Raw genomic sequence first — 25,841 nt, forward strand, 5'->3', positions numbered from 1 at the left:
TGGTGGGGTGGCTCACTACTATAATTCCAGCACTTTGGGAAGCTGAAGCAGGAGGATCATCCTGGGTGACATAACGAGACCTCTTCTCTACTAAAAATTTAAAAAAAAAAAAAAATTAGCTGGGCATGGTGATACATGCCTGTCCTGATTACTCAGGTAGCTGAGGCAGGAAGATTGCTTGAGCCTGGGAGGTGGAAGCTGTAATGACCCATGCTTGTGCTACTGCACTCCAGCGTGGGTGAGAGAGCAAGACCCTTTCTCAGACAGACAGACAGATAGATAGATAGATAGATAGATAGATAGATAGATAGATAGATAGATAAGATAGAGATGACAGAAAAAAGATAAATAGACAAGTAGATAGATTAGATAGGTAAAATAGATAGATAAGGTAGATAGCACCACTTCAGCCTGGGCAAGAGAGCAAGACCCTGTCTTAGATAGATTATTCGATAGAGATAGACCTCAAATTTTTAATGCTAGGAAAGGCTCTTTCAGGGTGTGTGTGTGTGTGCGTATTTATGTGGATGTGTGTATTGAATCCATGGATAGTCAACAGCATTTCATTTTAGTTATAACAAATATTGTGTTCTACTTTTGATAGTTTGGAGATGCTTATTGAGGTTTTGCATGTAATGATTGAAATATATTAAGTAAAACTTGTGAAATTGCACAAACTGGATAGTCAACCAAATTATTTATATTGACTAGTATTTCATATTTGATCTTAATGTTTTCATAAAAATTATAAGAAACTTGGGGCTTTTGGAAAAGTTCTATTTATATTTGTTTTAAAAATATGTTTAACTGGAGGATTAAGTAACCAGAAGAAATTATCACCATCATATTGCTGTAGTATACGGTTGCCTTCTAAATATAATTCTCTAAATTGATTTTTAATTTCTTTACATATAGGATAGTGAAGTTTTTATTACTGATAAAAAGACTGATAATTTAGAGGTTTTCTGGAATCCAACACCCGATATTAAGCAATGGAGATTAATAAGGCACACTGTAAAATTTGAAGAACAGGGAGATTTTGAATCAGAGAAGTAAGTATTCTGTTTTTCAGCTAACTTCATAAGGATCAGAGAGTAGTTTTTCAGTTCCTTAATGATATGGTCATTTTGTTACCTTTCTTCTGTCATATCTTAATTCAGCAAAATAGTTTATCATTTGTGGAATGTGACAGTATTCTGTTTCTGTGTATGTGAATGTCAAATAAATATAATACAAATCATCTTGCTTTTCTGTAGCTCAAAACTATAACTTCTCATTTTTTTCTTTCTCAGCTGCTCCAGTACCTTAAACAAAAAAAGAGAAAAGAACATTTTTGTTGCAATAAAATTACAGGACTAATTAGTGACTCTCAGTTAGTACCTGGCAACTATTTTCTAACCTGGTTTAGGCATTAGAACTCTAGGTAAAGGGAGTGGTACAGAATCTACTTCTGTTCCATTCTCTGAGACAAAAATAAAGACACTGGATGTACTGATTCTAAAGGACTTATTAGTTGGGTAATAATTAAGGCTATCATTTCTGTTCTTAAGTCATGAAATTCTTGCTAGATTACTTATATTTTTGAATCAAAAATATTATATACACATTTCCGATTTTATTGTTATTATATCTTTGTGTTAAGAGAAAGAGACTTCTGTATAAAAGATACTTTGCTAGACACTTAACACACATTATGCAACTTAGTCATCCCACATATGTATCATTCCCACATCATTCTCTTGCATGGGAATTCGAGTATGTGTGTGCCTTCTCTTCTACACTCAAAATTGAGGTTGTCAAAGATGGAAGAATATATACATACCAGTTCTAAAATTCTGCTTCAGTCATAACCACATGATATTGTTTATCCAGAGATACGCTTTGCCAAGGCATATGATAATTTTTGAGGGCATATAATTCAGCATATTTAAAGATGAGGAAATGAGACTTACGATAAATATCTTTAAGTGCACCAACTAAGAAGTGGCAGATCTAGGACTCAGGTCTATCTGATCTCAAAGCCTTTTCTTCTGGCTGGCTTTATTGCCTTCCCAGATGGGTGAGATATAGATATACCTTTTTTTATTTTTATTTTTATTTTTATTTATTTTTTTTTTTTTGAGACGGAGTTTCGCTCTTGTTACCCAGGCTGGAGTGTAATGGCGCGATCTCGGCTCACCACAACCTCCGCCTCCTGGGTTCAGGCAATTCTCCTGCCTCAGCCTCCTGAGTAGCTGGGTTTACAGGCACACGCCACCATGCCCAGCTAATTTTTTGTATTTTTAGTAGAGACGGGGTTTCACCATGTTGACCAGGATGGTCTCGATCTCTTGACCTCGTGATCCACCCGCCTCGGCCGCTCAAAGTGCTGGGATTACAGGCTTGAGCCACCGCATCCGGCCAGATATACCTTTTTTTAACAGAAGAAAGAACTAGTATCATTTTACCTCAATAGTCTTTTCTGTTAAAGTAGTTGTTCTCAACACTAGCAATACATTAAAATATTTTGGGGAAACATTAAAAAATATCAATACTTGGGCCTGACCCCAGAGATTCTGATTATAAAAATTCTATGATAATTTATGGATCCAAAGTTGAGAAGCACTGCATTACAGTAATGGATCTTTATGAAGCCAGCGGATCTTAAACAGTGTATGAATCATCTGGAACACTTGCTAGAAGTATAGATCCCTGAGCTTTACTTTTATTACGTTCCTATCATCTTGAGTCAGCAACACTTACTATCATGAGTTTAAGAGTCCATGTAATAAGTTCCTCTTGCCAAGTAAAAAAAATTAGTCTACACTTATGAATAGATCTCTCTACTCGAGGGATTGGATTTATATCTTGACTCATTTCTAAGCATATGAGAATACGTATTGTCAAAGCCAAAAATCCATGTGAATGTTATTTTCTCTCAAGGGGATTGAAGTCTATTCTATATAAATTCTATTTTTGGTTTCATTTTTAATACTATTTTTGCACATATATTAGACTCTGGCAGCGGGTAACTCGAGCCATAAATGCCAAAGACCAAACCGAAGCTACCCAAGAGAAGTATGTTTTGGAAGAAGCTCAAAGGCAGGCTGCCAGAGATCGGAAAACAAAAAATGAAGAATGGTCTTGCAGATTATTTGAACTTGATTCACTCACAGGAGAATGGCATTATAAGTTTGCGGAGTAAGTAATTTAAAATAGTTTATTTCAAACAGTATATTAGCATGACTTGTTGCCTTTAGAATATTTGTTGCTGGAGTAGTTTTTAATTATTTAAACCATGTATATTAGTGTGAGATTTTTAAACTTGATGTTGTGTTTATTATAAGCTTAACTCTAGACTAGTAGTTACGATCAGAAGATTAGATATGGAGAAATCTCAATATTAGAACTGTGTATATAATTATTAATAAAATTAAATCATGGAATAGAAAGTTTTAAACTTTTTGTTTGGTTATTAAGCAACTGGTATTTTTTTTTTTTCATTTATTTAGTACCCGACCATGGGACCCACTTAATGATATGATACAGTTTGAAAAAGATGGTGTTATTCAGACCAAAGTGAAACATCGTACTCCAATGGTATGTAATAAAAAAGTAACTAGATACACTAGGTATATAAATTTGTTAAATCTTTAGTATCTATAGCAACCAACATTTAAAATGTGGTTTCAAAATTCAAAATTTTGAGTGAGCAAAATAGACAGCTCTGAACTCTTGTTACCCCAGGGAAACATCAGAAAACAAGCAAAAACTGTCAACCCAATTTGCCAGAACTCTGAAAACAGCCAGAGGTGTTCAGCAACCAAGTGAACACTGGATCAAGAAAGGGCAAAGAGAGGAAAGCTTTGTGGCATTTTACCTGCACTTGCCCCAGGTCCATCCCAGTGCAGTAGCGGTCTTGAAGGGCACTGCAGTGCCAGTGTAAGTCCCTAGTTCCAGAAGGAGCAGAGCGGACCTCATACATAATTCTGTATGTCTGTTCTAACCAGTCAGGATACTACCTGAAGGACTTACACAGGCACTCATCTCTGAGAAAATAAATAAAGACACATTATACAAAGAAGCCAAACAAATTCTGGAGCTGAAAAGTGTAATAAAAATGAAAATTCACTAGAGATATTCAAAAGCAGATATAAACAAGCATAAGACAGGATCAGGAAACTTAGAGATAAGACCATTGAAATTACCTAGTCTGAGGAGGAGAAAAAATGAAGTGGCATGAACAGAGAGCCTAAAGCACCTGTGGGAAACCATCAAGTGGGTTATCGTTGCATTATTAGAGTTCCACAAAGAGAAGACAGAGGAGGAATATTTGAGGAAAGAAAACCCCTACATTCCCAAATTTGGTGAAAGATATAAATCTACAGAATCAAAGGTCAACTAACTCCAACTCCAACTAGGATGATCTGAGAGAGACCTACACCACGACAGACTGTCAAAAGCCAAAGACAGTCTTAAAACCAGAGAGAAAAGCAATGTATCACATACACTGGGGATCTTCTGTAGGTTTAACTGATTTCTCATAGAAACCTTGGAGGACAGAAGGCAATGAGATGACATATTTAAAGTGCTAGAAGAAAAAAACTTGTCAATCAAGAATTCTGTATCTGGCAAAACTGTCATTCAAAAATGGAGAAATTAAGGCATTCCCAGATAAAAACTGAGGGAGTTCATTACCACTAGACCTGCCCTACAAAAAAATGCTAAGGGGAATCATTCAGAATAAAATAAAACTCAAAGCTGTATGAATAAATAAAGATTTTCATTAAATAATTGGGCGAATATAAAAGCTAGTGCTATTGTAATTTTAGTTTATAACTCTTTTTATTCCCTACAGGACTTAAATGAATGAAAAATAATTTAATTACATATCTATTATTGGACATACAATGTATAAAGATATAATTTGTTACAACATAAAAGCAGGGAGATGGAACAGTATAGGAGGAAAGTTTTTATGTACTACTGAAGTTAAGTTGGTATCATTTCGAACTAGATGGTTGTAGAGATAGGTGTAAATGTCATCCCCATAGTAACCACAAATAAGATACCTAAATATACACAAAAGAAAATGAGGAGGGAATTGAAACAGTTCTCTACAAGAAGCAAACATACAAGCAGGCACTAATAGAGTAAAGACGGGACAAAAAATGTATATGACATATGGTAAATAGCAAAATCAGAAGTAAGTTTTTATCAGTAGTTACTTTAAAATGTAAATTAAACTCTGAGCAAAAGGCAAATTGTAAAAATTGATTAAAATAAACATGACCCAACTATATGCTGTGTATAAGAGATTCACTTTAGATACAGAGGCAGATATAGAGTAAAATGAAAGGTGGAAAAAAATATTATGTGCTGATAGTAACCAAAGGAGACTGAGGTGGTTATCCTAATGTCAGACTAAATAGACTTTAAGTCAAACATTGCTACAAGAGACAAAAACCATGTCATATTGATAAAAGGATCAATTTATCAAAATATATAGCAATTATAAGCATATATACCAATCAACAGAGCCCCAAAATATACAAGGCAAACTGACAGAATTGAAGATAGAAACAGTTCTACAACAATAGATGGATAAATCAGTACACTACTTTTAATATTGGATAGAACTTGTAGATAGAAGATCAAGAAGGAAACAGATAACTTGAACCACACTGTAAACCAACTTAACGTAGCAGACACATAGAACAATCCACCCAACCACGGAAGAATACACGTTCTTCTCAAGTGTACATGGAAAATTCTCCAGGATAGACCATATGTTACACCATATAATATGTCTCAATAAATCGCAGCTACTCGGGTGATTGAAGCATGAGAATCATGTGAACCTGGGAGGCGGAGGTTGTAGTGAGCCAAGATCATACCACTGCATTCCAGGCTGGGCAACAGTGTGAGATTCCGTCTCAGAAACAAAAAAAAACAAAACGAGACCTCAATGCGTCAAAGAAAAACACAAGGGAAATTAGGTACTACTTAGACAAGTGAAAACAAAAATATAGTATACCAAAACTTACGAGATGCAGCAAAGGTAAGGAAAATGTATAACTGTGAATATCTACATTAAAAGAGATCTCAAATCAATATTCTTACTTTATGCCATGAGAAACTAGAAAAAGAAGAGCAAACTAAACCCAAAGCTAGCAGAAGAAGAAAATAATGAAGATTAGAGTGCAGATGAAATAGAGTAGGAAAAAAAATAGATTTTGTGAAACCAGACCAAAAGTTGCTCTTTGATAAAAATCAACAAAATTGATAAGCCAGCTAGACTGAGGAAGCAAGAAAGAAAACACAAATGACTAAAATCAGAAATTAAAGTGGGGATGTTACTACTAATCATAAAGAAATAAGATTATGAAAGAATACTATGAATAATTGTGTGCCAACAAATTAACCTAGATGAAAAGGAAAAATCCCTAGAAACAAATTACATAAACGGACTCAAAAAGAAATAGAAAATCTCAATAGAGCTGTAACAATAAGGAGATTGGATCAAGTAACCGAAAACCTCCAAAGAAAGGCTACACTGGTGAATTCTACATAACTGAAGAACAAACACCAATCCTTCTCAAATTTTCAAAAAATAGAATAGATGGCAACATTTCCTAACTTATTCTCTGAGGCTAACATTACCTTAATGGCAAAGCCAGAAAAAGACATCACAAGAAAAGAAAATTGCAAATAACCTTTATAAATAAGATCCATACATCCTTAACAAAATACTGGCAAACAAAATTCAGTAGCATTATACACCATGACTAAGTGGAGTTTATTCCAGAAATGCAAGGTTGGTTTCACATAAGCAAATCAGTGTAATACATCACATTAAGGAGGGGGAAATCACATGGTCATCTCACTTGACATAGAAAAGGCATTTGACAAAATCCATCACCCGTTCCTGATTCAAAGAAAGAATGAATGACCTCATAAAACTAAGAAGAGATGAGATTTCCTCAACATGATTAAGGGCATTTATGAAAATCCCACAAATAGTAGATTGATTGGCAACAGGCTGAAAGCTTTCCCCCTAACATCAGGAACAAGACATACTTTCCCACTTTCACCACTCCTGTTTACCATTTTACTGGAAGTTCTAGCCAGAGCAAGAAAAGAAAGAGAAGGCATCAAAATTGGAAACAAAGAAGTAAGACGATCAATCTCTAATTAACACATGACATTATCCTATATATAGAAAATCCCATTAATCCCAGCATCCATTAGCTATTCTTCCTGATATTCTCCCTCCCCTCCCTGTTTCCTCGGACAGGCCCCAGTGTGTGTTGTTCCTATCTTAATGATGAGAACCATGTTTCCATGTGTTCTCATCATTAAGCTCCCATTTACGAGAACATGTGGTGTTTGGTTTTTTGTTTCTGTGTTAGTTTGCTGAGGATAATGGCTTCCAACTCCATATATGTCCTTGCAAAGTACATGGTCTTGTTCCTTTTTATGGCTGCATAGTATTCTGTGGTGTTTATGTACCACATTTTCTTTATCCAGTCTATAATTGATGGGCATTTAGGTTGATTCCATGTCTTTGCTATTGTGAATAATGCTGCAATGAACATATGTGTGTAAAAGCATTCCTTTTTCTCTGGAACCTTGCCAGCATCTGTTTTTTGACTTGTTAATAATAGCCATTCTGACTGGCATGAAAAAAAAAAAAAGAGAAAGAAAAAGAAAATCCCAAAGAATCCATAGAAAGCTATTCAAGCTAATGAATTTAAGAAAAATTGCAGGGTACAAGATCAACACACAAAAATCAGTTGTGTTTCTAATGATGAAGAATCTCAAAATTAAGAAACCAATTCGATTTACAATACCATCCAAAAAAACAAATTTAACAAAGGACCTGAAAGACTTGTACAGTGAAAACTATAAAACATTGCCAAGGAAATTAAAGAACGTCTAAATAATGTCATTTTCTCAGGTAGGAAGGTTAATATTGTTAACATTTTGGCCAGACATATTGGCTCATGCTTATAACCTCAGCATTTTGGGAGGCTGAGACAGAGGGATTGCTTGAACCAGGAGTTTGAGATCAGCCTGGACAACATGGCAAAACTCTTGTCTCTACAGAAAAAAATAGAAAAATTAGTTGGGCATCATGGCACACACCTGTAGTCCCAGCTACTTGGGGGGCTGAGGTGGGAGGATCACCTGACCCCAGAGAAGTTGAGGTTGCAGTGAGTCGTGACCGTACCACTACACTGCAGCCTGGCTGACAGAGTGAGATCCTATCTCAAAACAATAGAAATAAGAATATAACATTACTACTCAAAGCAATCTGCAGTTTCACCACAATCCCTGATAATATTCGAAGCCTTTTTTTGCAAAACTGGGAAAGCAGATCCTCAAATTCACATAGAATTACAGGGGGCCACAAATAGCCAAAACAATTTTGAAAAAGAAGAGCAAAGTTGGAGGAGTCTTCCTTTTTTATTTTGAAACGTACTATAAAGCTACAGCAATTGGAAAAATGTGATATTTATGTCAGAAAAGGCATATTGACCAATGGAATAAAATTGAGTGTCTAAATGTCAAGCCAGACATCTGTGGTCAGTTTATTTATTTTTTTAAATTATATTTTAAGTTCTGGGTTACACGTGCAGAACATGCAGGTTTGTTGCATAGGTATACCTGTACCATGGTGGTTTGCTGCACCCATCAACCCATCATCTACATTAGGTATTTCTCCTAATGCTATCCCTCCCCTAGGCCTCCACCCATCAACCGGCCATAGTGTGTGATGTTCCCCTCCCTGTGTCCATGTGTTCTCATTGTTCAACTCCCATTTATGAGTGAGAACATGTGGTGTTTGGTTTTCTGTTCCTGTGTTAGTTTGCTGAGAATGATGGTTTCTGGCTTCATCCATGCCCCTGCAAAGGACATGAACTCATCCTTTTTATGGCTGCATAGTATTCCATGGTGTATATGTGCCACATTTTCTTTATCCAGTCTGTTGATTTGGGGTGGAGAGTTCTGCAAATGTCTATTAAATTCACTTGGTCCAGAGCTGAATTCAAGTCCTGAATATCCTTGCTAATTTTCTGTCTTGTTGATCTGTCTAATATTCACAGCGGGGTGTTAAAGTCTCCTATTATTATTGTGAGGGAGTCTTAAGTCTCTGTGCAGTTCTCTAAGAACTTGCTTTATGAATCTGGATACTCCTGTATTGGGTGCGTATATATTTAGGATAGTTAGCTCTTCTTGTTGAATTGATCCCTTTACCATTATGTAATGCCCTTCTTTTGTCTTTTTGATCTCTGTTGGTTTAAAGTCTGTTTTATCATAGACTAGGATTACAACCCTGCCTTTTTTTTTTTTTTTTTTCCTTTTGCTTTCCATTAGCTTGGTAAATATTCCTCCATCCCTTTATTTTGAGCCTATGTGTGTCTTTGTACCTGAGCTGGGTCTCCTGAATACAGCAAACCAATGGGTCTTGACTCTTTATCCAATTTGCCAGTCTGTGTCTTTTAATTGTCTGTTTACATATAAGGTTAATATTGTTATGTGTGAATTTGATCCTGTCATTATGGTGCTAGCTGGTCATTTTGCCTGTTAGTTGATGCAGTTTCTTCATAGTGTCGATGGTCTTTACAATTTGGTATGTTTTTGCAGTGGCTGGTACCAATTTTTCATTTCTATATTTAGTGCTTCCTTCAGGAGCTCTTGTAAGGCAGGCTTGGTGGTGACAGAATCTCTCAGCATTTGCTTATCTGTAGAGGATTTTATTTCTCCTTCACTTATGAAGCTTAATTTGGTTGGATATGAAATTCTGGGTTGAAAATTCTTTTCTTTTTAAGAATGTTGAATATAGGCTCCCACTCTCTTCTGGCTTGTAGGGTTTCTGTTGAGAGATCTGCTGTTAGTCTGTTGGGCTTCCCTTTGTGGGTAACTTGACCTTTCTCTCTGGCTACCCTTAACATTTTTCCTTAATTTCAACCTTGGTGAATCTGATGATTATGTGTCTTGGGGTTGCTCTTCTTGAGGAGTATGTTTGTGCTATTCTTTATATTTCTTGAATTTGAATGTTGGCCTGTCTTGCTAGGTTGGGGAAGTTCTCCTGGATAATATCCTGAAGAGTTTTCCAGCTTGGTTCTATTCTCCCCATCACTTTCAGTACACCAATCAAACATAGGTTTTGTTTTTTCACATAGTACCATATTTCTTAGAGGCTTTGTTTGTTCCTTTTTATTCCTTTTTCTCTAATATTGCCTTCACACTTTATTTCATTAAGTTGATCTTTAATCTCTGATATCCTTTCTTCTGCGTGATCGATTTGGCTATTGATACTTGTATATGCTTCATGAGGTTCTCGTGCTGTGTTTTTCAGCTGCAGCGGATCATTTTTGTTCTTCTCTAAATTGATTATTCTGGTTAGCAATTCTTCTAGCCTTTTTTCAAGGCAAGAAGCTTCCTTGCATTGGGTTAGAACATGCTCTGATAGCTCAGAGGAGTTTGTTATTACCTTCTAAAGCCTACTTCTGTCAACTCATCAAACTCATTCTGTGTCCAGTTTTGTTCCCTTTCTGGTGAGGAGCTGTAATCCTTTGGAGGAGAATAGGCATTCTGGTTTTTGGAATTTTCAGCCTTTTTATGCTGGTTTCTCCCCATCTTTGTGGATTTATCTACCTTTGGTGTTTGATGGTGGTGACCTTCGGATGGGGTTTCTGTGTGGACGTCCTTTGTGTTGACGCCCTTATGCTATTCCTTTCTGTTTGTTAGTTTTCCTTCTAACAATCAGGCCTCTCTGCTGCAGGTCTGCTGGAGTTTGCTGGAGGTCCACTCCAGACCCTGTTTGCCTGGGTATCACTAGCAGAGGCTGCAGAACAGCAAAGATTGCTGCCTGTTTTTTCCTCTGGAAGTTTTGTCTCAGAGGGGCTCCTGCCAGATGCCAGCTGGAGCTCTCCTATATAAGGTGTCTGTCGACCTCTGCTGGGAGGTGTTTCCCAGTCAGAAGGCATCGGGGTCAGCGACCCACTTAAGGAGGCAGTCTGTCCGTTAGCAGAGCTTGAGTGCTGTGCTGGGAGATCCTCTGCTCTCTTCAGAGCCACCAGGCAGGAGCGTTTAAATCTGCTGAAGCTGTGCCCACAGCTGGCCCTTCCCCCAGGTGCTCTGCCCCAGGGAGATGGGAGTTTTATCTATAAGCCCCTGACTGGAGCTGCTGCTTTTCTTTCAGAGATGCCCTGCCGAGAGAGGAGAAATCTAGAGAGGCAGTCTGTCTACAGTGGTTTTGCCGTGCTGCTGTGGGCTCCTTCCAGTTTGACCTTCCATGCAGTTTTGTTTACAATGTGAGGGGAAAACCACTCACTCAAGCCTCAGTAATCACAGACACTCCTCTTCTCATCAAGCTCCAGCATCCCAGGTTGACTTCAGACTGCTGTGCTGGCAGTGAGAATTTCAAGCCAGTGGATTTAAGCTTGCTGGGCTCCATGGGGTGGGATCTGCTGAGCTAGACCACTTGGCTCCCTGGCTGCAGCCTCATTTCCAGGGAAGGGAATGGTTCTGTCTTGCTGGTGTTCCAGGCACCACAGAGATGAAAGAAAAACTTCTGCAGCTAGCTTGGTGTCTGCCCAAATGGCTGCCCAGTTTTGTGCTTGAAACCCAGAGCTTTTGTGCTGTAGGTACCCGAGGGATTCTCCTGGTCTGCTGGTTGCGAAAACTGTGAGAAAAGTATAGTATCTGAGCTGGAATGCACAGTCCCTAATGACGTCCCTTGGCTAGGGGAGGGAGTTTCCTGACCCCTTGCACTTCCCAGGTGAGGCGTTACCCCACTCTGCTTCAGCTCACTCTCTGTGGGCTGCATCCATTGCTTTCTGCATTGATCCTGCTGGGAGCAGCAGACCGGAGCTGTTCCTATTCAGCCATCTTGCTAGCCACCGGTTTATTTTTTACAAAGATATCAAGTCCACCCAGTAGGAAAATAACAGTCTTCAACAAACAGTGTTGGGATAACTATCCACATACAAAAGAATGAAGTTGGACCCTCCACCTAAAAATTAACTCAAAATGGGTCTGCAACCCAAAATTGCAGCTACAATCCATAAAACTCTCAGAAGAAAACCGGGATAAGTCGTTACAGCCTTGTATTTGGCAATGCATTCTTAGATATGACACTAAAAGCACAAGTAACAACAGCAACAAGTAGATAAATTGGACTTCATGAAAATTTAAAACTTCGTGCATCAAAGGGACACTGTCAACAAAGTGAAGAGCCAACCTATAGAATGAGAGAAATATTTACAAATTATTTATCTGATAAAGCCATGATATCCATAATATCTAAAGAATTCCTGACTTTAAAAGACAACCTGATTTAAAAGTGAGCAAAGGACTTGATAAGATGTTTCTCCAAAGAAGATATACAGATGGCCAACAAACACATGAAAAGATGTTCAATATCATTAGTAAGAAGGGAAATACAAATCCAAACCACAATTAGGTACTATATCATACCTACTAGAAAGAGGAAAATAAGTGTTGGTGAGGATATGGAGAAGTTAGAATCCTTGTACATTGCTGCATTGCTGGTGGGAATGTGAAATAGTGCAGTCACTGTGAAAAATGGTTTGGCAAGTCCTCAAAAGCCAAACATAGAATTACCACATGACCTGGCAATTCTACTCCAAAAGATTAAAAACAAGTGCTCAAATAGATTCGAGTACAGCAATGTTCATAGTAGCATTATTCATAATAACCAAAAGGTAGAAACAATCCATGTGTCCATCAGCAGATGAATGGATAAAGGAAGTGTAGTATATACATACCGTGAAATATTATTCAGCTGCAGGAATAAAGTTCTGTTAATATGCTATAACGTGGATGAACATTGAAAATATTCTAAGTTAAATAAACCAAACACAAAAGGACCAATATTGTGTGATTCCACTTACATAAAATATAAAGGATAGCAGATTCGTACAGACAAAAAGATTAGAAATGGTTACCAGGACCAGAGGAAAAGGAAATGCTTAATTGTTATACAACCTTTCTTGAGGAAGATAAAAATGTTTTGGAATTGTGGTGATGGATGCATAATATTGTGAATATAATTAATGCCACTGAGTTGTACACACAAAATGGTTAAAATAATACGGTTTATTTTATATATCTTATGAAATTTAAAAATTCAAAAACTTTAAAAATTGTATTCTTTTAACAACCCTAAATAGATACACACAGGCTTCTGTATTTTTCTCTAAAGGAATACTCTACTGATCAGAGTAAATCTTTGTATATCTCTAGTTGTATTTCTGACTTCCTTTGTTATTTTAAATAAGCTTCTCACTAGTCTTCATCAATCTCTAATTTGAACCTACTCTAGAAATGCGGATTTCTATTTTAAAAGTTATAAAATTTTTAAGTCTCCAGCATTTGACACAGGAGTATGGGCCAAACCTGCTTGCTTGTTGCATATTATAGAAATTTTATTTTTAAATACATGAATAAGATTTTGCAAAATTATTTCAAGAAGTAAGTAATTGGGAATACTTCCTGTTAGAATGGTGAACAAGAAAGAACCAAGTTGTTGACCACTTGTTCTCTGTTTTTTCAAGCATAAAGATTACCTTGTGATATGGTTTGGCTTTGTGTCCCCATCCACATCTCATCTTGAATTGTACTCCCATAATTTCCACATGCTATAGGAGGGACATAGTGGGAGATAATTTGAATCATGGGGGCGGTTTCCCCCATACAGTTTTCATGGTAGTGAATATGTCTCATGAGATCTGATGGTTTTATCAGAGGTTTCCACTTTTGCGTCTTCCTCATTCTCTCTTCCTGCCACTATGTAGGAAGGGGGGCCTTTTGCCCTGCACCATGATTATGAGATCTCCCTAGCCATGTGGGATTAAACGTCAACTTAAACCTCCTTTTCTTCCCAGTCTCTGGTATGTCTTTATCAGCAGTGTAAAAAGGGACTAATATTGCAAATTAGAGTGAGATGCTGCTGAAAAGATACCCCCAAAATATGGAAGCAACTTTGGAACTGGGTATCAGGCAGAGGTTGGAACAGTTTGGAGGGATAAAAAGAAGACAGGAAAATGTGGGAAAGTTTGGAACCTCCTAGAGACTTGTTGAATTGCTTTGACAAAAAATGTTGATAGTGACATGAACAATAAGGTCCAGGCTAAAGTGGTCTCAGATGAAGATGAGAAATTTGTTGGAAACTGGAGCAAATGTGGCTCTTGTTATGTTTTGGCAAAGAGACCGGTGGCATTTTGACCCTGCCATAGAGATTTGTGGAACTGTGAATGTGAAAGAAATGATTTAGGGTATCTGGTGGAATAAATTTCTAAGGAGCAAGGCTTTCAAGAAGTAATTTGTTTTGCTGTTAAAAGCAGTCTGTTTTAAAAGGGGAGCAGAACATAAAAGTTTGGAAAATTTGCAGCCTGATGATGCAGTAAAAAAGAAAAACCCATTTTTTGAGGAGAAATTCAGCTGGCTGCAGAAATATGCATAAGTAACAAGGAGTCAAATGTTAATTCCCAAGACAGTGTTATATCTCTACCGCATGTCCTAGGTCTTGATGGCAGCACCTCCCTTTACAGACTGGGAAGCCTAGGAGGTAAAAATGGTTCCATGGGCTGGGCCCAGGGTCTCCATACTGTGTGCAACCCAGGGACTTGGTGCCCTATATCCCAGCCACTTCAGCCACTGCTAAAAGGGGCTAAGGTACAACCTCTGCTCATGGTTTCAGAAGGTGCAAGCCCCAAACCTTGGCAGCCTCCACCTGGTGTTGAGTATACAGGTGCACAAAAGTCAAGAATCGAGGTTTGGGAACCTTTACCTAGATTTCAGAAGATGTATAGAAATACCAGGATGCCCAGGAAAAAGTTTGCTGCAGGAGCGAAGACCTCATGAAGAACCTCTGCTAGGGCAATGCAGAAAGGCATTGTGGGAGCAGAGCCCCCACACAGAGTCCCTACTGGGGCACTGCCTAGTGGAGCTGTGAGAAGAGGGCCACCATCCTCCAGACTCCAGAATTATAGATCCACTGACAGTTTGCACTGTGCACCTGGAAAAGCCACAGGCAGTCAACGCCAGCCCATGAAAGCAACCAGGAGGAGATATCCTGCAAAGCCACAGGGGTGGAGCTGCCCAAGACTGTGGAACCTGCCTCTTGCATCAGCATGACCTGGATCTGAAACATGGAGTCAAAGGAGATCATTTTGGAGCTTTAAAATTTGACTGCCCCACTGGATTTCAAACTTTTCGTGGGCCTCATAACCCCTTTGTTTCCAAATTTCTCCCATTTGGAATGGCTGTATTTACCCAGTGCCTGTACCCCCGTTGTATTTAGAAAGTAACTAGCTTGCTTTTGATTTTACAGGCTCATAGGCAGAAGGGACTTGTCTAAGTTGAGACTTTGGACTTTGGATTTTTGGTTAATGCTGAAATGAGTTGAGACTTTGGGGGACTGTTGGGAAGGCATGATTGGTTTTGAAATGTGAAGACATGATACGTAGAAGAACCAGGGGTGGAATGATATGATTTGGTTCTGTGTCCCCCACCCAAATCTCATCTTGAATTGTACTCCCATAATTCCCACGTTGTGGGAGAGACCTGGTGAGACATAATTTGAATCATGGGGGCAGTTTCCCCCATACTGTTCTCATGGTAGTGAATAAGTCTCTCGAGATCTGATGGTTTTATCAGGAATTTCCACTTTTGCGTCTTCCTCATTCTCTCTTGCTGCCACCATGTAAGAAGTGCCTTTTGCCCTCTGCCATGATTATGAGACCTCCCCAGCCGTGTGGAACTGTAAGTCAGATTAAACCTCCTTTTCATCCCAGTCTTGCATGTGTCTTTATCAGCAACGTAAAAATGGACTAATACGTCTTGTCTTTCTGATTCTAGTTTCGTCTCTTGTATTTAGGTTTTTAAGTTTAATACTGAACACCAAAATTATAAACCTATTAGTAGCATAGAGTCTAAAGTTTATTATTCTAAGGAAAATTTAGTCATAATTGATGATTTCATATACTTTAGAATCTTGTGCATCCACTTAAATGCTTTCAGTAAGTTTAAATAATGCTCTACAAAATAATACCATTTTTATTTATTATAACATGCTTTCTGTACTACCTAGATGTGATTAAAAGTAAATAAACAGTTTTACTGGAAACCCAGCATCATTCAATGGGAATGTTTCTAACATTGGGAACAAGCTAAATATGATTTATACAAACTGTTATTTAACATTCTACTAGAGATACTAGCTGGTGTAGTCAGAGGTAGGGGGCTCTATATTCATGTTTGTTTAAATGGGTACCTATTTAGTGGGAGAGAGACTGGATATACTCTTCATTGTGTATTTTACTTTTTGACGTTTGTGCCAAATTACTTTTATTAAAATAAGATCATTTGATTGTGTATCTTATCTTATTTCTTAAATTTGAATTAGACTATTTCATCATTGTCTTTATTTCTGAATATCATGCCTATCTGCAGATAATTTTGACAGTTGTACACCATTGGTCTTTAGGCCAAAATACAGTGCAAATTCACAAAATAATTATTTTTTTTCTTTAGGTTAGTGTCCCCAAAATGAAACATAAGCCAACCAGGCAACAGAAGAAAGTAACAAAAGGCTATTCCTCCCCAGAACCTGACATCCAAGACTCCTCTGGAAGTGAAGGTAAAAATATTTATTGCAGACTGTTCACTGTGAGAGTCTAATTTTTTTTTTAATTACACAATTTGATATGAATATGGTTTTTCTTATTAATTCAAGAAGTTATATGAGTTTTGGTAGGGGTAGGGTTGAGGTACAAAATCTATTCTAGATCATAGATAAGTTGTGAGACCAGAACGCAAAGTAAAGGAACAGAAAATGAAAAAGGGGAGACATCCAAATAAGAACCATACTCTAGGCCAGGCGCGGTGGCTCACTCCTATAATCACAGCACTTCGGGATGCTGAGGTGGGTGGATCACTTGAGGCCAAGAGTTCAAGACTGTCCTGGCCAACATTGCAAAACTCTATCTCTACTAAAAATACAAAAAAAATAGCTATGTGTGGTGGTGCACACCTGTAATCCTAGCTACTTGGGAGGCTAAGGCACGAGAGTTGCTTGAACCCAGGAGGCAGAAGATGCACTGAGCCAATACTGCACTACTGTACTCCAGCCTGGGCAACAGAGCGAGACCCTGTCTTAAAAAAAAAAAAAAAAAAAAAAAAAAAAAAAAACACGCTCTAGTAGTAACTACCTCTTCTGTCTTGTTAGCCTCTGAAAAATTGTTGATGGTTCCCTAGACTGAATTCAGAAGCAGTTTTTTGAGCTTTGAGCTCAGTTCCATGCTTCAAAAAAGTTTTATTTCCAGAATAAATTTCTGTAGTGTTTGGAAGTCACAGACAGTAAAAATATAAAACTTATTAACTGTTAAATTGTATGTCATTCTTATGAGAGTCAAATAATGTGTAAACTATCTTGAACTATATTGAGATATAATCAGGAAAGGATTAAAGTGATGTTTGTGACATGATCCAAAAAAAAAAAAAACTTTAAGCCATAATCTCTAATGAGTTTACACTAAACTGGGGAGTCCATTTTTACCTATAAAGATAGCACTAGAGATGAATAAATGGTAGATAATAAAAAATTAGATGGCACATGATAAAGAGTTTAAAGAAGAGGGAGTGCAGTTCAATTTGAGGGAAAGTTCTTAGAATCCTGATGAATTATTAGGATTTCTAATGGATTATAGCAAACTAGGCTTGGGGAGTGGGGTAGGAGTAACATACTGGAGTAGTTAGAGGAATGAAACGAATACAGGTTTAAAAGCAGGAGTCACATGGCATACGAGTGTGTTAGAAGAGAGAACTGGTTGTATTGTTGTTATTCCCATTTTGCGAGTAAAGAAACCGAGACACAAAGTAAACTGCCTGAGGTCATATATACCCCAAAGGTATATATGTGTTATATATGCAGATTTTTTGGCTCCTTAATTCACACTGTCAACCACTTTACTATATTACTATGATGTATCAGCAGACATTTATTGAGTGCCAGACTGTATGTTAAATATACCTTCCAACAATCTTGTAAAGTCTGGTATTATTATCACTATTTTTAAAGCGAGAAAGTTGATACTTACAGAGAGATTAAGTAGGATCTGAACAAAAATGGAAAGGAAAGAATGCATATGAGAGGGAATTTGGAAAAACATATACAGCTTGCTTATTGGCAGTAAAAGTTTGCAAAAACAGTATCAAAAGGGATTTAAAGTTTGGGTAACTAAACACTAAAAATAAAAAATTGAAAAAAAGGCTCAAGAAGCTGACTTCTTCAGATGCAGGCAAATGCGCAAAGAACAGAAGGGAGTAATACCTTCCCCAAATTAATATATGTTCTCTAATGAATTATTTCTGTTTTAATTAGTTAAAAAATAAAACTGGTGCCATCCAAAACTAAACTAATGTGTAGTAATTTAGATATATTTGTAGTGTTCTAGTGTTGCAATGATGTGTTTGAAACTTCAAAAGTGCAGAGTATTCATATTATTATGCTAATCTCTAGGCCACAAAAGCAAATGCCCAGGAAAATTTTTATTACATGAGATACATTAAATTGAACTGTAGATCATTTTTATAGTGTCAACTTCATTCTAAATGTCTTTTTAGCTCAATCAGTAAAACCAAGTACAAGAAGAAAGAAAGGAATAGAACTGGGAGACATTCAGAGTTCCATCGAATCTATAAAACAAACACAGGAAGAAATTAAAAGGTAATAATATACTGACAGTGACTATTCATTTGAGACCAAGGAGTAGTTAAGAATCCTGTTATGTGGGAAACTGTATGCAGACTTCAATTTTTATAACATTTAGCTAGGCTAAAATAGAATGTTAGTCTCTGTCACCTGATGTTTGACACTTAGGAAATTCCTCTAGCACTAAAATACTCGAAAGGAAGGAGAGGTTTTTTCTCTGAGGGTGGAATTGGAATCACTTTATTTTACTGCTGTAGCATGCTAGGAATGTAGCTGGGTTGCATGTGGAGGTGGAGTTGTTTCTGAGAAAGTCAGTTAACAAAGGCTTCTGCAGTCCCCTCTGTGCATGACTAATATTTCATTGGAATGTACCAGTTGAAATATGGAAATACATCCATAACAGTGGATAAATATTCACTCCCTGAGACCTGTTAAGTATTCCTCTTTGCAATCCCAGACCCTTCCCCCTACATGCCACTCCATGACCCAGCAACTAAAAATTATTAACATTAAATGCTCTGTGACTGTTTAATATCAGATTATGGTTTCTATGCTAGCATTTCTGGTAAATCATTATAAAATCTGTTGTTGCTTATTTTTGTAGAAATATTATGGCTCTTCGAAATCATTTAGTTTCAAGCACACCTGCCACGGATTATTTTCTGCAACAAAAAGACTACTTCATCATTTTCCTCCTGATTCTGCTTCAAGTCATAATAAACTTCATGTTCAAATAGTTCTCTACCATTGAATCAGTGAACTAGAAAGATCTGATTTGGCCTGGGACCAGTGTTTAAGTTGGTTTGGTCTTTATTAAAAATCACAGTATTTCTAAAAACAGAAAAACCTAGTAGATAAATGTAGAGGTATTGACTTTTCATATCTTTTATCTTCACACTGAAACAAGAGCTATCTTATTTGATTATTAAAGTGAGCTATGTGTTAAGTGCCAGGACATTTCTAGCTTTTGTGAGAATGTGTCTACATGTGAGTATAATAAACCCACATGTATACACAATTGTCTCTTATGTACTCTTACCTGACAGTAATCTTTGTATTCTATAGTATGTTCTGAGATGTAATGTTAACATTGTTCATAACAAAAAAAGCTATCAATATTATAAATATATGTAATCTATTTTCTTCATAAAACAGGCACAAAACTTTTATCAGTAAGGAATTACAGATTGAGAAATCATGGAATAATAGACATAATTAGTTCAATACACTACTGTTAAAATCATTTGCAAAGTACTGAGCTCAGTTATCTTCTTAGAAAGAAATAGTATGAATGGTCAAAATGAATATATTGAGAGAGATAAATGGAAAATTGCTTTTTTTTTAAAGTTTACACAAGATTTTTTTTTAACCCCCAGAATTTAATATATAGAGATCCAGGTAAATATATATACTTATATGTATATCAGTATAAAAACACTGGTGTGCAACTACTTGGATTGATTATAATACCACTTTAAGCACTTGCTGAAAAAAGTGTTGTCAAAATTGATTGCTGTCCTTTTTTCTTCCTTTCGTTTTTCTTGGGTCAGCTGGTTCATAATATAGGCCAAATTCTAGAGATGTTTATAGGGCGTTTGAAGTGCTGGTAATTCATGTTTTCTCATTATGAAAACCTGTTTTAGCTTTAGACCCTAGTGTGTGTTCAGTGAGTAAGTAGAATACAAAAAATTATAACCAATATTTTACTTCAAAAGCCAAAAAGAGAAAGGCAGTAAGAAAAGACACTGTGTGGTGGCCTGTACGTGTACCTTAAGATTGTTTTCTGTAAAACATGCAGTAAGTTGAGTATCTACGAAGAGTATCAAGTTCTGAAGTTTGATTTTTTTTATTATCCCCCTCTATTTTTAGTAACTTCTTTCTGTGGCAAAACCACAATTCTTTGAGATTCCTATTATTCATGTTAAGAAAAACTTAAGTTTTTTTTGTTTTTTCAGTTTAATATTTTCACTTTGTATTTTTATATAAATATTTATATTCCTTGAGAGCAGTTTTTGCCAAGGTAAAAATGTTGTTCTAAAATATGTCTTAGAATCCTGAAAGTATAGATTTTGAATTTTTTTTAATAAAAATGAAGGTCAGAGAGAATAATTGCCCTAACCACATATGCCTTTCAGTAGGAGGTGGCTGTGAAATAGTAAAATTACAATCAGTTGTTTATGCCATGATAAATACAAGGGCTGATTGCTAAATAATGGAAATCAAAATGATTATAAAAAGAGCCTGCTTTTTTCCCTAACCAATGTAGCTATCTTAAGTATTCTTAGGTTTCTGTGAAGAACCATTTCCCATGTTTTGTTGGCAAAATAATTCTGTCTTCTATATTACATGTGAATTGATGTTTTAAATTGATAAAAGCATAAATAAGACCTACCTATGCCCATTATTTTCATGACATTAGATCAAATGGATTTTTGGTTATATTTCATATTTGTCAATGTAATTTTTGTATTTACATTCTGTTACATTCTGCCTATTCATTGATATATGATATTCTGTAAATATTGTACAATTTGATCTTTTTTTTTTTTTTTTTTTTTTTTTTTTTTGAGACGGAGTTTCGCTCTTGTTACCCAGGCTGGAGTGCAATGGCGCGATCTCGGCTCACCGCAACCTCCGCCTCCTGGGTTCAGGCAATTCTCCTATCTCAGCCTCCTGAGTAGCTGGGATTACAGGCACACGCCACCATGCCCAGCTAATTTTTTGCACCTTTATTAGAGACGGGGTTTCACCATGTTGACCAGGATGGTCTCGATCTCTTGACCTCGTGATCCACCCGCCTCGGCCTCCCAAAGTGCTGGGATTACAGGCTTGAGCCACCGCGCCCGGCCAATTTGATCTTTTTTATGGTTTAAATTAGTTAATTACAAGTAACTTGATTGGCTTATCACACAAATCATTTCATCATTAAACCTTGATAACATTTTTTATTGGTGACCCACCTCTTAGGACTTTGGTCTTATCCACGTGTATGTTGTTTTCATTTGGTCCAAATAATATTTCATCTGTATGGGTATAATCTAAAACTAAATAGGTAGTTGTTTTCTTTATTTTTAAATTTTCTTTTTAGAGCAAATGTTATGGGTTCTTACCCAAAGAGTCAAAAACTATTTCTTAAGAAAGAGCAGGGTTATTCGTGACTGTTTCTTGTACACTAAAAGCCTACATCTAATCTAATAGTCCTCTTACGCTTTTAGTTGTATGAGTTTCTTTCTATGAACTAAACACAAACTCAGGAATTGGTGGCTTAATTTTAGATCAGTGCTTGTACTAGGCTTAGTTATACGAATCTTTAAAACACATAATTACTAACTTTGTAGCCATACTATGTAATTGACTTTGAATGTTATTTACCTGAAATTAATCTTCTTTCACACCTGGATTCATAATGTGATTTACAGTTCCTCGTGGTCTGAGAGCATCAAGAGGGTTTCTAGAACTTATGACTTTATGACCAGTTTTTTTCATTTATCAAAATTTTCTTACATGAAAACTTAATTGAGTAATAATTATTCACATGTGCATTTTCTTTTTCGCTGTTAAATGTACCATACCATCATCAACCATTTAGTAAGATGTAGCTGGCCCAGGACATGTAAAAGAAAACAATAAATAGGACATTTGAAATGTTAAGTTACAGCAATAGATATTTCACTTGTATTCCATTGTTTTGTATCACTTAGGTGCAGTGTAGTCTTGGTCACAGCACAGTTGGCAACTGCGTTCCATTGAAAAGTTGGCCTTGTAAAATACAGTTTTCATTTAATATTCATGCTGTTGTGCCTTTAAGAAAATATGTTTTGTCATTTTTGTGTTACAGAACTAATATGATTCAAGGTGTTTATAGGCTTAGTTGTCATAAAAGGGTCATTTCTGTGTCACTTTATTTCTTTTTATATAGCTATAGTATATTTAAACAATAATGCTATCTTTTATAAAGGTTTGTCTATTTACCTATTCTTTACTCAGACATTGATGTAGACTTGTCAGATTATTCTGAGTATTGTTAACAGTGCCTTTTCGATGGAATTCACACTTTTTTGGCTGTCAACTTGTGCCATATACATACAAAATTTTGTGGAAGGCAGTTTTAACTTTTTGAAGAATATCTGTCAAAATTTAAGAAAACAAATGTATAAAATTCCATTTTTTCCAGTATTTAGCATTTCTAGTAAGCAGTGAGGTTTTTTTGTTTGATATACAGTGATGATGGCATTACTGATAAGCCATACATGAGACTGCAGATTATACTGAATCATATTAAATGTACATAAATAAAATATTAGATTTATATCAAATTTTCCAATCTGATCCAGTGGGCAAAGCCCCACAGAAATCAGTAAGTTTACATTTCAATTTCTATCTTATTTGACTAAGTGGAAAGAGAGTCTTTAAAATGTATAACCTGCCATTATGTAATTTGGTTTCATTTTATTCTATCCGTTGTGTGAGTTTAGTATATTTAATTTACTTTTTGTTACTCTTACATACTGTTTGTTTTTGTTACAGGTTTTAATTGAAGTGGACTGTTAAAATTGTATAGGACCAGTGTCTTATTAATATGATTAATATATTTAGAAGAGCCACATGAAACCCATGACAAAATGAATGTGAATATTCTTTCTAAAATTTAGAAAATTTTATCTTTTTGCATTTGTTATGTAAAATTGTTTGGTTTTACAATATCAAATTTTATCATTTAAAGAAAAAAATGCCATGAAACATTTGAACTGATGAGCCACAGAACTTCAGTTGAAATTTTTTTTCACTTTTTGGCATGCTAAATATACATCTGAGTTTAAATATTTTGTTTAATGGCCATTTATAAATTCAAGCACTACCACTGGTCAGTTTTGTGTGATAGAATAAAAATATGTTACCTGCAGTGTAAGTACAGCACACTGTCAAATTCTTTTCCTTAAGGTGCATAGTAAATGTACAGGTAGTTATAGGCCACTGTTTTGTAATGTAGTACATTTCTAATCTATTATTCCTAACCTATTATAACTGTTTGCAGAAAGAAAATAATTGAATTTTTCTAATAATCTGTAAAATTATGCTAACTTCTATAAGTAGGCTTCTAAATAAAATTTTGTAAAAGAACAAAGTGTGATCAAGTGACTTTTAATACAACATGGTGACTAAATTAGTGTTAATTTTTTGTAATCCTCCCTTTTGGGGGTGTAGAGATAGCTGCAAAGGATGGCAGAAAACTTGAAAGGGATTCAACAGTGGGAATCCCTGAAGTATGCTTTGCTTCGTGCTTTATATTCATTCTTCTTGAATCCTCTATGAGAACCTTAAGTGGAAGTAAGCTAGATTTTATGCATGAAGACACTGAGGCTCGGAGAGGTTGAAAGTCTCCAAAAGCTTCAGAGTAAGACTAGTAGCCCACTCTTACTTAAGAGTTTGAATCTGTATATCCATTGTACACTTAAATAGAACGCTAGCCGTAGCACTTCACTTCCCAATGTCAGAAATATAATCCACTGCTTGAATCTCTGTTGAATAATGTAACCCTTTTGTTATGAGTAGCACCAGAAAAAAACCCCTACTATTAAACAAACATACCAAATCCGTATGAAAGGTTTTTTTTTTTTTTTCCTCCTCAGATTACACCTATTAGTCCATACTGAGTCAATATCAGATGAGTTCCAAGACATCCTTTCTCTCTGGTTTTCCCCCCACTCTCCTCTCTTCCCATTCTTGCCCTCTCAGCCTCCACTGGCTTCTGGCTGTCATTTGATTTGGTTTCATAGTTCAGGAGAAAAAGATAGGAGGGCCTGCTAGTTCCTTCTATCTTGGTCATAGCAATAAGGAGTAAGGAAAACAGCCCCTCATTGTCCAACCTCAGTGAAATATCTACAAGATCATTTTCTTGCTAATATTGGCATGTTTTGGCTCTCGCAGGTGATGTATGTTGTGCTATTATGCTAGCTGAATCTTCTGCATCGTACAAAATACCACTTGTGGGAATAACGAACCAGGAGAGTGGTGACCTACCACAGTAATTTGGTGGGTGTATCAGGCATCTGAACCAGAGCAAGTCCATCTTGAGTAGGGGCTGGGTAAAATGAGGCTGAGACCTACTAGGCTGCAGTCCCAGATGATTAGGGCATTCTAAGCCACAGAATGAGATAGGAGGTTGGCACAAAGTACAGGTCATAAAGACCTTGCTGATAGAAGAGTCTGCAGTAAAGAAGCCAGCCAAAACCCACCCAAACCAAGATGGCCACGAGAGTGAACTCTGGTTGTCCTCACAGCTACCCTCCTACCAGTGCCAGTGACAGTTTACAAATGCCATGGCAACATCAGCAAGTTACCCTATATGGTCTACAAAGGGGAGGCATGAATAATCCACCCCTTGTTTAGCATACAATCAAGAAATAACTGTAAAATTGGGCAACCAGCAGCCCTCAGGGCTGCTCTGCCAATGAGTAGCCATTCTTTTATTCTTTCGTTTCTCAATAAACTTGTTTTCACTTTATGGAGTTGCCCTGAATTTCTTTCTTACATGAGATCCAAGAACCCGCTCTTGGGGTCTAGATTGGGACCCTTTTCCTATAACAGATGTACTATAAATATTTTAATTTTGAGTGCTAACTATGCTAGGCACTATGCAAGGTATAGTGAACATTCCACCTCCTCAAAACCTTGAGATTTTTCTTTTATTTATGTTACATCCATTGGTTTTTTTGGAGAGGGGTTGTTTTGTTTTGAGACAAGGTCTTGCTCTGTCACCCAGGCTGGAGTGCAGTGGTACAGTCTCAGCTCACTGCAACCTCCCCTCCCAAGTTCAAGGTATTCTTATGACTCAGCCACTAGAGTAGCTGAGATTACAAGCATGCACCACCATGCCCAGCTAACTCATATTTTTAGTAGAGACAGGGTTTCGCTATGTTGGCCAGGCTGGTCTCAAACTCTTGGCCTCCTGTGGTGGCCTGCCTTGGCCTCCCAAAATGCTGGGATTATAGGCATGAGCCAGGCCCATTGCTTTTAAAGATTAGAAAAGCAGAGATCAAAGAGGTTACTTGGTAAATGCCACAGGTAAGGAAATAACAGCAAACCCAGGTGTGAATCCAAAGCCCATACTCTA

At 36.7% G+C, this 25,841-nt stretch overlaps 1 protein-coding gene across 5 annotated transcripts in view; it reads left to right on the forward strand.

Annotated features, from left to right (window-relative positions):
* The window catches only part of OSBPL8 (oxysterol binding protein like 8), a 175,187-nt gene extending 152,564 nt beyond the window's left edge, over window positions 1-22,623 (forward strand). For all 5 annotated transcript variants that reach the window (XM_003927818.3, XM_074402531.1, XM_074402533.1 and 2 more), the window contains 6 exons: window positions 916-1,052; window positions 2,995-3,180; window positions 3,492-3,579; window positions 16,549-16,654; window positions 18,640-18,742; window positions 19,332-22,623. In XM_003927818.3, the coding sequence (XP_003927867.1) occupies window positions 916-1,052; window positions 2,995-3,180; window positions 3,492-3,579; window positions 16,549-16,654; window positions 18,640-18,742; window positions 19,332-19,464 (753 nt within the window). In that variant the 3' untranslated portion in view covers window positions 19,465-22,623. The remainder of the gene's footprint in view (window positions 1-915; window positions 1,053-2,994; window positions 3,181-3,491; window positions 3,580-16,548; window positions 16,655-18,639; window positions 18,743-19,331) is intronic.
* The last annotated feature ends 3,218 nt before the right edge of the window (window positions 22,624-25,841 follow it).

Source organism: Saimiri boliviensis, chromosome 7 (genome assembly GCF_048565385.1).
Source record: "Saimiri boliviensis isolate mSaiBol1 chromosome 7, mSaiBol1.pri, whole genome shotgun sequence".
Classification (NCBI taxonomy): domain Eukaryota; kingdom Metazoa; phylum Chordata; class Mammalia; order Primates; family Cebidae; genus Saimiri; species Saimiri boliviensis.